The sequence below is a fragment of the Myxocyprinus asiaticus genome, chromosome 24 (assembly GCF_019703515.2).
Source record: "Myxocyprinus asiaticus isolate MX2 ecotype Aquarium Trade chromosome 24, UBuf_Myxa_2, whole genome shotgun sequence".
NCBI lineage: Eukaryota > Metazoa > Chordata > Actinopteri > Cypriniformes > Catostomidae > Myxocyprinus > Myxocyprinus asiaticus.
The window spans coordinates 14,156,741-14,170,566 of record NC_059367.1 but is presented as its reverse complement, the minus strand read 5'-3'; the positions used below and the strand labels follow the sequence as shown (position 1 = coordinate 14,170,566).

Here is a 13,826-nt window from a genome sequence, read left to right as displayed (position 1 = left end):
GCTAAAACGTCAAAGTTGAACTGAATGAGATCAGCATGAGGGAAAAAAAAAAAGAGTGAGAAACAGAGAGCCTCACATTCCACGGACCCACTGCTGATCGGAAAACAGTCAACAGTCAATGCTTCCTAAGCACAATCACAGATGGTGTGTTACCAAAATAGACAGATCCTACACTCAGCAAGCTGTGAATCTCCCAGAGAAGAGCCTCCGACTGTATTAACCACAGGCTCCACATTTAAAACCATCAATTATGTAACCAATCAAATGCCAGAGTATATAAATGGGTTCGTGTGAGTCTTCTCGCTTTTTTGAGAATGAACTAAATGACTGTACACATAAAAACAGCCACATACTAGGGGAAGTGTAAGTGAACATAATGACTGTGCATTAGGCTGCTGTTTATGACTGACACTTCCCCACTGCTTCTATTTGGCTGTTTAATAGCGCTGGATTCATAAGCTGTATTACGCAAGCAACACTGCTGAAACGCACGTTAATGAGTGTAACTCACCCACTGTTCCCAGAGCGATGTAACCAAGGATGACGATGACGAAGATCACACAGCAAAGCACGTCTGTGCAGCGCCTGCAGTGGGAATGTGAGAAAGGGAGAGAATGACCACAGTACATTTACATTCATAATGGTATTTATTTGATAAGTTAATCATATATATTCTTGATTAGTCAAATGTTTTGTCACTTTTATAACCAGCAAGAACCCTCAATCTATGAAAACATAAGATTATTCACGTATACGGTGTATAAACACAACTGAGGAAAATGCTATTACAGGTCTCAGATAAACAGATAGAAGTTTAGACATACTTGAATGGATTTAAGTTCGTCATGATCTTAAAACAGTTCAATGCTTGAAATTAGTTTTGTAGCAAATACCTGTATACTGTAACTTGTGCATACATAGGATTTTTACAAAACTAATATTTGAAAAACTTTTTAAATGGATGAGTTGCACCAGAAAGAAAAGCAGCCAACAAATGCCCAGCATACATGAGAACTCATTCAATACTGACCTCATGAAAGCAGGTTGAGAGAATCCAAATAGGCTGTCAAATTAAAAATCGAAATTCTAATATTCGTCGAATTTAAGATAAAAAAAAAATGCACATAATTTTAGATGTGTGCAAAGCACTGATGATGACTTAAAAACTTGGGCTAAAACAGATGCAGAGCAACGAAAAAAAACAGGCAGCAGGTGGAGCTCCAAAAAGGGGCAGGAACTCCAAACCAGCAGCAAAGATATAGGGACCCCCAACCTAACCCTTTCCCTAACCGTAACCATGAGTGGAAGTGACAGCCCTTTTGAGTAACCCCGCCCACTTATGGAGTAACCCCTCCCTCTTTTGGAGATTCCGCCCCCATTTGGAGATCTCTGGACTGCAGCTATACATTCTAGGAAAAAAACAGCGAGACACGACGCAATGGTCAAAGACGTCAGTCAAGCACTTGCATACATACAAAAAAGATGGACACGCAAGGAGTGAAGGTCTTTGGTGGTTGTATCTTGACAATCCTTGCTCTCTTATCAGCATCTCGATGCATAAGCATTAGGTACGTATATACAACAGTATTTAATGAAAAACACTGTGGTTCCACAGGTATTATGAAGAGTCCGTGGTAGTACTATGGCACCGGTATAGGCTAATGTGCAACATTAAGTTACCATTGAACCGTCTATTGAAGCATTTTACTTTAATATTTGAGAATATGACCTGGGTAAATCTTTTGACTTTTTCTTTTTACACACATTTGTTAACAGCCAGATTCTAAACCAGTATAGCCCCTGTCACAAACTATCTCTGGGGTATATTTAACCAAGGCTCTCTTCTGCTTTATCTGCTCTCTCTTTCATCTTCTGGATCTATGCTCTTTTTCACTCTTTCCATCTCATCTGCTTTTTTTATTTTTTATCAGATCACAGTTTTCTTCCTGCATGAGCTGTCAATCATTTTCTTCATGGTTCTCTTTCAAATCACCTTTAGTCCTCTACACCAGCACTTCACAGAGCAGTTTCTGAAAGTTCCAAAGTGAGTTCACAGACTTACATTCTCAAGGCCTCTGGCCCTTTAAACTTTAATATTTTCCTCTTTCATCCCGAGGGATTTAGCTGAGCTGAAAATGGAGGCAGGTGTTTTGAGGGGCACTCCATCAGGGAGCAGCATGTTCTTATCTGTATACTGAACTGCCTTGGAATGCTATCACCAACACATGCACCCCCACCCACACTTGCAAAGATTTGTAGTCAACATGAAATCAAAATTCACCCTATTTACTTTCTTAAAGCTGCACTACGAAAGATTTTTTGGTTACAATTTACAAAAGTTAATTATTGAGTGAGTATATATATATAAAATAAATCTGTGTTCAAACCCCTGTCGATTCTGTCTGCTAAAAGGGCAAATTCTCGATTTGCCCTTTTAGCAGACAGTGTGTTTAAACAGAGTGGACAATTTGAAATGGCATCTAAAAGCCACCATAGGTACAAGGTAGTTCCCCATGAATGTATGCTCATCTCAAGTTGTTTGTAAGTACAAATTTCATAGCACAGTAATGTACATATTGTTTAGCATGTAACCATCTCTCTATTATAACTTTAAAAGAAACAATTAAAGAAACTGTTTATTATTGTAATTGTTATATTGCATATTTCTGCATATTATTTTCATGTTTAATAAAGTATACTTCATCCCCACCATGCTTGAATCCTTGTTTTGTGTTTTTATATTACAGCCTGTTTACAGCGCACAGACACTATTGAAGTATTAAGGTTTAATTGCATTGTCCACTGAGGCTGTAGATTGAGAAGTGTCTTAAATTGAACTCCTATCAGCTGTATCACTTCAACTGATACTGTATGTGTAGTACAATACAAACTTTAATGTGTAGTGGATAAAACACTTGAATAATCATATAAAAATATGTAAATAACAGTCTTGTTTATCTTCCTCAAAGCAAGTAATAGCTTATCTCGGTTATAAAGGTTTAATCAAATAACATTATATTAATGTGCAAATAGCACGTTATGATTCCGGCTCTGCAGGTAAATATCTCCAAGTGATTCCAGGCAAACAGGTAACCTTCACAAAAAGATCTGCACAAAAGATCGATGCCGAAACACAACACATGTAAAATGTATTGCAATTTTAGGTTTCAACCACAGATGCCGCAAAGAGCCTAAAGTTCCATAGTGCAGCTTTAAAGTTGAAGTGCATAACTTGTTCAATGTTGAAAATACTTTCTGCTACCCTTGCTTAATATGCAGAGACAAGTATAAGCAAGACATTTGCAGGTTGATTACACCAAAAATTGAAAACACTGTGGCATTATCATAACATTGCTCTATTTGTTTGAGCATCCCATCCAGCCCATCATGGCAACATTTACTCAACCAATGCAAAGTGTTTGGGGCTGGGCCTATCTACAGTTGAAGTCAGAAGTTTAAATGCACCTTAGCCAAATACATTTAAACTCAGTTTTTCACAATTCCTGACATTTAATCGTAGAAAACATTCCCTGTCTTAGGTCAGTTAGGATCACTACTTTATTTTAAGAATGTAAAATGTTAAAATAATAGTAGAGAGAATGATTTATTTCAGCTTTTATTTCTTTCATCACATTCCCAGTGGGTCAGAAGTTTACATACACTTTGTTAGTATTTGGTAGCATTGCCTTTAAATTGTTTAACTTAAGTTAAATGTTTTGGGTAGCCTTCCACAAGCTTCTCACAGTAAGTTGCTGGAATTTTGTCCCATTCCTCCAGACAGAACTGGTGTAACTGAGTCAGGTTTGTAGGACTCCTTGCTCGTGCACACTTTTTCAGTTCTGCCCACAAATTTTCTATTGGATTGAGGTCAGGGCTTTGTGATGGCCACTCCAATACCTTGACTTTGTTCTCCTTAAGTCATTTTGATGCATCTTTGGAGATATGCTTGGGGTCATTGTCCATTTGGAAGACCCATTTGTGACCGAGCTTTAACTTCCTGGCTGATGTTTTGAGATGTTGCTTCAATATATCCACATTATTTCCTTCCTCATGATGCCATCTATTTTGTGAAGTGCACCAGTCCCTCCTGCAGCAAAGCACCCCACAACATGATGCTGCCACCCCCTTGCTTCACGGTTGGGATGGTGTTCTTCAGCTGGAAAGCCTCATCTTTTTTCCTCCAAACATAACGATGGTCATTATGGCCAAACAGTTACATTTTTGTTTCATCAGACCAGAGGACATTTCTCCAAAAAGTAAGATTGCAAACTGTAGTCTGGCTTTTTTATGGCGGTTTTGGAGCAGTGGCTTCTTTCTTGCTGTGCAGCCTTTCAGGTTATGTCGATATAGGACTCTATACTGCAAATATAAATACTTGTCTACCTGTTTCCTCTTCAGCATCTTCACAAGGTCCTTTGCTGTTGTTCTGGGATTTATTTGCACTTTTCGCACTAAACTACATTCATCTCTAGGAGACTGAATGCGTCTCCTTCCTGAGTGGTATCATGGCTGCATGGTCCCATGGTGTTTATACTTGCGTACTATTGTTGTACAGATGAACGTGGTACCTTCAGGCATTTGGAAATTGCTCCCAAGGATGAACCAGACTTGTGTAGGTCCACAATGTTTTTTCTGAGGTCTTGGCTGATTTCTTTTGATTTTCCCATGATGTCAAGCAAATAGACACTGAGTTTGAAGGTAGGCCTTAAAATACATCCACAGGTACACCTCCAATTCAGTACACCTCCTATCAGAAGCTAATTGGATAATTGTCTACAGGCTTGACATCATTTTCTGGAATTTTCCAAGCTGCTTAAAGGCATAGTTAACTTAGTGTATGTAAACTTCTGACCCACTGGAATTGTGATATAGTCAATTAAAAGTTAAACAATCTGTCTGTAAACAATTGTTGGAAAAATGACTCATGTCATGCAAAGTAGATATCGTATAAATGAATTGCCAAAACTAAAGTTTGCTAATATGAAATCTGTGGAGTGGTTAAAAAATGAGTTTTAATGACTTCAGCCTAAGTGTATGTAAACTTCTGACTTCAACTGTATTTGTCTGACCAATGGAACAAGGATGGAGTGCAAACAGTCATTGTTTTTGCAATACCGTTTGGTGCTCTTAGTTGCATAGAAATTATACTCTTCATCTTTAATGCACTCATAATCATTCATCAAAATATAATTACTTGAATAACTTGTTCCACCTTGCTCTGACTGTCATTTACATCTGATATCATTAACCCCTCTTACTTTTCAAACTCTCCTGACAAATAGAGACAACTTTTTACATTCCAATCCACTCCTGAGGAATACAAAATAAGTCTGGCCTTGCATTTCTTCTCGTCAAATATCCTATTTTATATATGCAGTATGCAGAGGTTAGCTGATCACACCAGAGGCCATTTGCATAGTGAAGTCTTAAAGCTACAGTAGAGAAAACAGCCCGTGTTATTCTGAGGGTAAGAGAGAGAGAGTGGAAAACTACCTAAATGTCAGCTGTTTTTGGAGCTAGAAACCTTGACTAACATTATAAGTGGACTAAAAAAAAAAGCCACAAAATTCATAGCCCCTTTCAACATGAGCCCTGTGATAGTACCAACTCCACTAAACCAAATCCTACGGTAAAAGCTACAGTAATTCGTAACTTTCTGTGTGGGGACTGCCAATGTGGAGGACTGTTGAAATGAGTGACGTGTCCATTGTGTAAACACAGCAGGAGCTACAAACCCACAGTGCTGTCAGTGGTGTCTGTAACAGCATTCTGTGAGCTATATTTATATTCTGCTCAACACAGCTGGGGAGTGGGTGATCGCATCGGGACACTTTTTACACAAAGGCGCGGGTTTGACCTGTAACTGGGAGTCAGTGACATTTAATGCAGTAGAACTGTTTTTGAAGATACTGTGTTAATGGACTTATGGAAAGTTGGCCAACCAAGAATCTAATCTAAGAAACAAATTTTGATTTTAGTGTTATTAAAAATAGTTCGCCTAAAAATTCTGTCACCATTTACTTACCCTCATGTCATTTCAAACCCGTATGACTCTCTTTCTTCCACAAAAGGAGATGTTAGGCAGTATGTTAGACTCAGTAAATGGTAACTGATGCTGTCATTCTCCCTAACACCTCCTTTTGTGTTCCAGAGGAAAAAATAAAGTTATAGAGGTTTGGAAAAACATGAGGGTAAGTAAATGACAACAGAATTATCATTTTTGGGTAAACTATATCTTTAACACCATAGACACGTAATACTTTCTTGGTTTATCAAGCCATAAGTAACTATAAAGAATACACTTTATCATGTTAGTATTGAGAAACTGAGATAAACAACTGGGTCAGCTCTGTAACACAGATCTTGCACTGTAACTGATCACAGCACAGTTTAGCACATACAGTATCCCTTTAAGCAATTTACGTCAATCAACCCTGATTAATACCTATTGCACTGACCAGTTACAACTAAGCACAGGAAAACCATCATTGATCCGTGTTTAACAACACATATTTGCTTTATATGAAGAGCACTAAAAATAAAAGTAAACCCACAGCTTGTTGTTCATTAATAGCCGAATTACCTCACAATCTGCTGAATCTTGTTAAGTGTGCATGTTAATAAGGCAAAGCAAGCAGAGATGCATTAGCAACGGCTACTGATGTCTGTGTTCTCATGGGGTGAGAGCTGTGCTGTCCGCTATCACTGTCAAACTAATCATTGATCCACCAGCAGCTCTGGATTAGAGCAAGAAACAGGCCAGCGCAGTGGCAGGTCCATAAATGAAGTCAATATTTTTATCAATAACAGACACATTCAAATTAGGACAATGGCATGTGTTTTTGACCTAGGTAAAGCTGGGTTCACACTGTTTGATTTTGGACATGATTTCATAGGTAGTCATAAAAGATTTCCCTTTTCACAGGGCAAAATCGGAAGTCTTTGATCGCTTAGTGCGACATGTTTACAGAGAGCCAATTAATTGCCTTTACGATGATTGTTAGCCTCCAACAATGTTCTGGTAGTCTCAGAATTTTTGCATCGCAGTTGTACAGTGTAACTGCTCCTACAACGGCCAGAAGAGATAAAACTGGGACCAAAGTCTTGGCTATGATCTGAATTGTACAGACTGACATAATGTCGCACAGTGTGCCATGGCTTTTACCCAAGATCTCACTGGGATCATATCGTACAGACTAACTAGCGACAATAGTAAAGGACCATAAAAATCACACAGTGTGCATCTGGATTCAGTTATCTAAATCGAAAATAAAACCCAACAGTAATTTCTGCACTAGAATTCACTTCATCTTCCATTGGTTGGAAAAAAAAAACAGGTAAACCGGCATGTCAGACTGCTCAAACAAACAGCCATGTTTTGAAAGCACCGCAACACTGCATATTTACACTCTGGGGAAGTCAACAAATGGCTTACTTGTAGTTGTCTAGGCCAGTGGTTCCCAAACCTTTTCAGTGTGAGGCCCCCCTTGTGTATGGTACATCCCTTTGTGCATTTAAATTAATGTTCATGAACTACTAATCTGTTAAGTTATTTTATAATGTTTGATCATGATTAATGAAAGTAGAAAGTGTTATAAATATATTTTCATAAAAGTGATCAGTCACTACTGGTGTTGTTGGTTAACTGAAAAACAGATAACTTGGAAAATGTTTATCAAAGAAGGTGTCTACGTCCTTTGTCAGGTATCAAGTATATCTTTTGTTTCTGAATTCTGAAGTAATTTTTAATGCCTGCTTGTGCATATATTGTTTCATGAAAAGTCTTTAAAAACTGAACTATGACTGGATTTGCTCCTAAAAAAATTCACTTAATGGCACGAGCACTCCAAAACCGAAATGTTAATGTAGAGCCCCATACATGTAGCCTTTAATTAATAATAAAAAATAAAAAAAATCACCTTCTATAATTTTTCTGCGGCACCACTGGCGCCACCTGGTGGCCCTCCAGGGGGCCACGGCCCCCAGTTTAAGATCCGCTGCTCTAAGCACATTAAACTGGGATGGTAAGTATTTACCATTGAAAAAAAATACACACTTTAAGAACAACAGATGTTAGACCTACTGTGGCAAAATTGCAAAGTTTGTTTAAAGGAATATTCTGGGTTTATTATAAGTTGAGCTCAATCAACAGCATTTGTGGCATAATGTTGATTACCACAAAAGTTCATTTTGACCAGTCCCTCTTTTTCTTTAAAAAAAACAGCTAAAAGGGGGGCCTGGGTAGCTCAGCAAGTATTGACGCTGACTGCCACCCCTGGAGTCACGAGTTTGAATCCAGGGTGTGCTGAGTGACTCCAGCCAGGTCTCCTAAGCAACCAAATTGGCCCGGTTGCTAGGGAGGGTAGAGTCACATGAGGTAACCTCCTCGTGGTTGCTATAATGTGTGGTTCTCGCTCTCGTTGTGGTGAGATGTGCGTGGATGCCGCAGAAAATAGCGCGAGCCTCCACATGCGCTAGGTCTCCACAGTAACGCGGTCAACAAGCCACGTGATAAGATGGACGGATTGACGGTCTCAGATGTGGAGGCAACTGAAATTCATCCTCCTCCACCCGGATTGAGGAGAGTCACTACGCCACCACAAGAACTTATAGCACATTGGGAATTGGGCATTCCAAATTGGGGAGAAAAGGGGAGGAAAAAAAATAAAATAAAAAAACAGCAAAAAGTGGGGCCAGGATAGCTCAGAAAGTAAAGACGCTGACTACCACACCTGGAGTCGCAAGTTTGAATCCAGGGTGTGCTGAGTGACTCCAGTCAGGCTTCTTAAGCAACCAATTGGCCCGGTTGCTAGGGTGGGTAGTGTCATGTTGAGTTAACCTCCTCGTGGTTGCCATAATGTGGTTCTCGCTCTCGATGGGGTGCGTGGTGAGTTGTGCATGGATGCCGCGGAGAATAGCATGAAGCCTCCACACACGTTAGGTCTCTGCGGTAACGTGCTCAACAAGCCACATGATAAGATGTGCAGACTGACGATCTCAGATGCAGAGGCAACTGAGATTCATCCTCCGCCACCCAGATTGAGGTGAGTCACTATGCCACCATGAGGACCTAGAGCGCATTGGGAATTGGGCATTCCAAATTGGGGAGAAAATAAAAAAAATCAATAAATAAAAAAAACCCCAGCAAAAATCTGGGTTTCAGTGAAGCACTAACAATGGAAGTGAATGGAGCCAATCTGTAAACAATAAAATACTCACTGTTTCAAAACTATAGCCACAAGACATAAACAATGTGTGTGATAACATGATTTCAGAGTAATAAAATCGTTATTAACCTTTTCTGTGTGAAGTTATATCCAACTTTACAACTTTGTTGCCATGACGACATAATGCCATGAACAATGTAATCCAGTTAAACAATGATTTAAACAACTTTACAGCATAAATAATACATACGTTTTAACAGAAGAATTAATGAAAGTGCTTTTTTAATATTATAAACTTAATATTTCTGACTTTAAATCCTCCAGAAATGGGCCCCATTCACTTCCGATATAAGTGCCTCATTGTAACCTTTTTTTTTTTTTTTTTTTTTTTTTTTAAGAAAAGGAGTCATCGAAATTATTTTTTCTGGCAATCAACATTATGCCACAAATGCTGTCGATTGAGCTAAACTTGTATTGAACCTGGAATATTCCTTTTTTATTACTATTGAAAATGGGTAAGAATTACACAACAGTAGCTGACACTCTGAACAGTAGCACAACAACTCCAGTTTTGGCAGGAACATATGTACATACTGAATGGTACTGTACCTATTGTGAACAGGTCCTCGGAATGTGGGGTCAAATTTGTGTGGCTCCCCTGCAACACAAAAACAGTCACAATCATTTATAAAGGAATTATCCTTCCAAGTGCCCACAAAACAATTTTTTTTTCTATTCTCATAAGAAAGTTAAGAGACATGGACAACGAGCATACAAACACCTAATCAAAGAGAACAAGCCCGCATTGGGAAACAACTCAAAACAATGTTCATCTTATCACTATCCTGTATGTGAAAACAAAGAACTCGATCAAGGTAGCCATGGTCTGAACAGCCCTACGAGAGGAGGTGGAGGAGAAATCAGGCTGGTGGGCGTATGCGTCGCTTCCATCTGCCTCTTTCTTCACTCATTCCTTCTCTTTCTCAATGTCCTATGGCTTGTTACCTTCTCTTCTTTCTCTCCCTGTCATTTCTCTTGTCTCACAAAGGAAACAGCACTGGTGTCTCGCAGCTCAGATTGGTAGCATCCACTGTCGCGCCAAACACAAAGAGACAACAGCATGGCAGCCAACTGCTCAAAGCCTTGTGCGTGCATACACACATACACACACACACACACACACACACACACACACACTTCGAAAGTGCTTTTTGTACATCTCCAACATCTAAAAATGCACAGAAGCTTATTAACATACCATCACATCTATTCTCAGGGGAATCCACATACTGATGTATCCACATCCTCATTAGACATCCCTGACTTCAAACAAACAGACTAAGACGTGCATTAAACACACAGAGCTAAGAAGCAGATCTACTGGGATGTGTGCTAGTCATTGATCAAGATGGGCTAACAGACCATCAGCCGTCACATATAATGCACACCTAGGTGGTCTGAGTTTCTTTTCTGGTTTGAGGGATTTGGTGGGGATGCTATGTCATATTGCAGCTTAGATAATATTTTATTAGTGCTATAGGTGTTTATGATGTCATGGCTAATATGTTGCTAATGGCTGGAAATTTGAAAAAAAAAAGAAAAAAATATTGCCCATAAAAAATTCCTACAAAACGTGAAACTTTATTTTGCATTACTTTTGATTAAAAAATGTCTCTATGACAATGGAATTAGGTTGCGTTTTTTCTTCGCATATTTGTGAGAAAACGCACAGGTCATTGAGTCGCAGCATCTTATATGAGCTAGTCTCCATTTCTTTGTTAAACTGCACTTGTGACAAAAGATGACACATTGTTTATCATATGTTCTTTTTGTTGGCTTAATGTGAGGAAAATTCTAGATACATGTCGAAACATGGAGCTCAGAATAAAAAACCTCCTTGATATAATATATAACCTTTATTCAAAATATTCTACTATGGTAAATTCTGTTAGAAGACAGCTCTGACAGATGTTTTCTTGGGAGATGGTTTGAATGTTTTTGTTCACATCAATAACATTAGAAAGATTCAGATTATTAAAATTTATTTAAACCATAAATGATGTTGCTGTTCCAAATAAAGTTACCAGCCTACTGGCGAGTGGATGGAGTGGATGACAGAATGATCATTTGTGAAGATAAGAGAATGAAAGACAGATTATGTAGAGGTAGAAGGGTGGAAAAAAACAACAACATTGCTGTATATATACACTCACGAAGCACTTTATTAGGAACACTTGTACACCTACTTACTCATGTGATTATCTAATCATCCAATCGTGTAGCAGCAGTGCAATGCATACAATTATTCAGATACAGGTCAGAAGCATCAATTAAAGTTCACATCAACCATCATTTTCAGAATGGGGAAAAATGTGATCTCAGTGATTTCAACCGTGGCATGATGACGGGCTTGTTTGAGTATCTCTGTAACTGCTGATCTCCTGGGATTTTCATGCACAACAGCCTTTAGAGTTTACTCAGAATGGTGCCAAAAACAAAAAACATCCAGTCAGCGGCAGATCTGCAGATGGAAATGCCTTGCTGATATGAGAGGTCAATGGAGAATGAACAGACTGGTGTGAGCTGATAGAAAGGCTACGGTATCTCTGGTAACCAATCTGTACAATTGTAGTGAGCAGAATAGCATCTCAAAATGCACAACACATCAAAATTCGAGGAAGATGGGCTACAACAGCAGAAGACCATGTCAGGAACTTTATTAGAACCATAGTTTTCCTAATAAAGTGCTCAGTGAGTGTATATAACCTTGACTTGTACTTCTAAGCATGGAGCCATAATACTTAGCTTAAAAATTCCAGACAAGCCCATCTACAGTTACAGTCAGAAAAGCCTCATATACCATACTGAGGACAGTGTTTAGCATGGGGGAGAACAAATCCTGGTTACCATTGTTACTCATTAATTTCTATGGGGAAAATTAAGAGAACTATCCAATTATTTGTTATAATTTGTTTCACCCAATTTGGTAATTTGTTCCACCCAAGAGTAACTGGGCCTCTTTGTAGACTGTACCATTTGAACCACCACCATTTGAAAGACATTCTATAACCTCTTGACCTTTGCAAAAGAGAAGAAAAGAAGTGCTATACAAACAAGACGTTGGATGAGCTCCAATAAGCATTAGTCAGCTCTGCTCTGCTGTCTCTATTATTATTACTGACCCTGTTTAGAAGGAACATCCTGAGCTGTTTAAGATGTGAATTTAAGGAATGTCCACTCCTTATTCTATCAAATCTTCAAGTTACACTCACAGTCATAGGGACAATGAGCAAAAGAAAGCAAAGAAAGTGAATGAGAGAGAACACATATTATGAGGAAAGGAGAGAGAGAGAGAGAGAGAGAGAGAGAGGGGTTGTGGACAGAGGTCAGGACATTTGGAAAATGCCCTTGGGGCATTACGGGATAAACAACATCAGCATCACAGTAGCACTGTTGCTGTTTATTCTCCTCTGTGTGATTGTCCTGATGTTTGTTTACTTTTTCCAACTCCCTCAGAATCAAGCAATGCTAGTTGGTGCTAAAAAAAAAAAAAAAGGAAAAAAAAAAAAAAAAAGGAAAAGCTTGATATAATTTAAATAATATAATTAATACTATAAAACCAAACTTGTTACTAACAACTACTTTTCCGTGTTTAAGATTTGTTTGGGATTTGTGTTTCTGAGCACAAATAGGAGTTGAATAAAAATATATATATTTTTAAAGTATTTAAAATACATGTTTTTCAGAAGTAGTTTGTTAAAATTCATTCTTATTGTAACTTGAAAGAGCTATAATAAACAATAAACCCGACTTGACTTATGGGCTTGTCCCCTGAGAAAAAATATTTTGCTACACCAGCCTCAGACAGTTTATCCCCACTTCTCTTTCCTGTATATAATCTGTCAAACAATTTAACAGACTGAGTGGTTCGTCAATTTGTGTGGCTTATTTGCATCAGCTGAATCGTGGCCAGGGAACAGCTGGTGTTAATTCATCCCAGGTAACAAAATTACCACCAAGAGAGCCAGACAAAATCCACTAAGGGCCCATCCACAAGAATGTTAGTGGAGGGTACATTCATATGCTCCCTTCAAAGTGCCCACATCAAGAGCTCTGTCCTCTCTGACTGAGAGTATAGGGCATAGGGATGATCACTTTCAATTGGAATTTGCCCACAGTCTTGTTTTCCGCCATGCTGATGTGCACACTACATGACTGATTGCAGACTGGGTGTACAGTGCATCCGGAAAGTATTCACAGCGCTTCACTTTTTCCACATTTTGTTATGTTACAGCCTTATTCCAAAATGGATTAAATTAATTATTTTCCTAAAAATTCTACAAACAATACCCCATAATGACAACGTGAAAGAAATTTGTTTGAAATCTTTGCAAATTTATTAAATAAAAAACTTAAAAAAAAATTAAAAAAAATCAATAAAAAAAAAAAATCACATGTACAGGTGCATCTCAATAAATTAGAATGTCGTGGAAAAGTTCATTTATTTCAGTAATTCAACTCAAATTGTGAAACTGGTGTATTAAATAAATTCAATGCACACAGACTGAAGTAGTTTAAGTCTTTGGTTCTTTTAATTGTGATGATTTTGGCTCACATTTAACAAAAACCCACCAATTCACTATCTCAACAAATTAGAAT

At 38.3% G+C, this 13,826-nt stretch overlaps 1 protein-coding gene across 6 annotated transcripts in view; it reads right to left on the bottom strand.

Annotated features, from left to right (window-relative positions):
• LOC127414528 (choline transporter-like protein 5-B) overlaps positions 1 to 13,826 on the bottom strand; it is a 57,870-nt gene that overhangs the window by 29,986 nt on the left and 14,058 nt on the right. For all 6 annotated transcript variants that reach the window (XM_051652610.1, XM_051652612.1, XM_051652611.1 and 3 more), the window contains exons 2-3: positions 9,777 to 9,825; positions 512 to 585 (exon numbers count right to left, since the gene is read on the bottom strand). In XM_051652610.1, the coding sequence (XP_051508570.1) occupies positions 512 to 585; positions 9,777 to 9,825 (123 nt within the window). The remainder of the gene's footprint in view (positions 1 to 511; positions 586 to 9,776; positions 9,826 to 13,826) is intronic.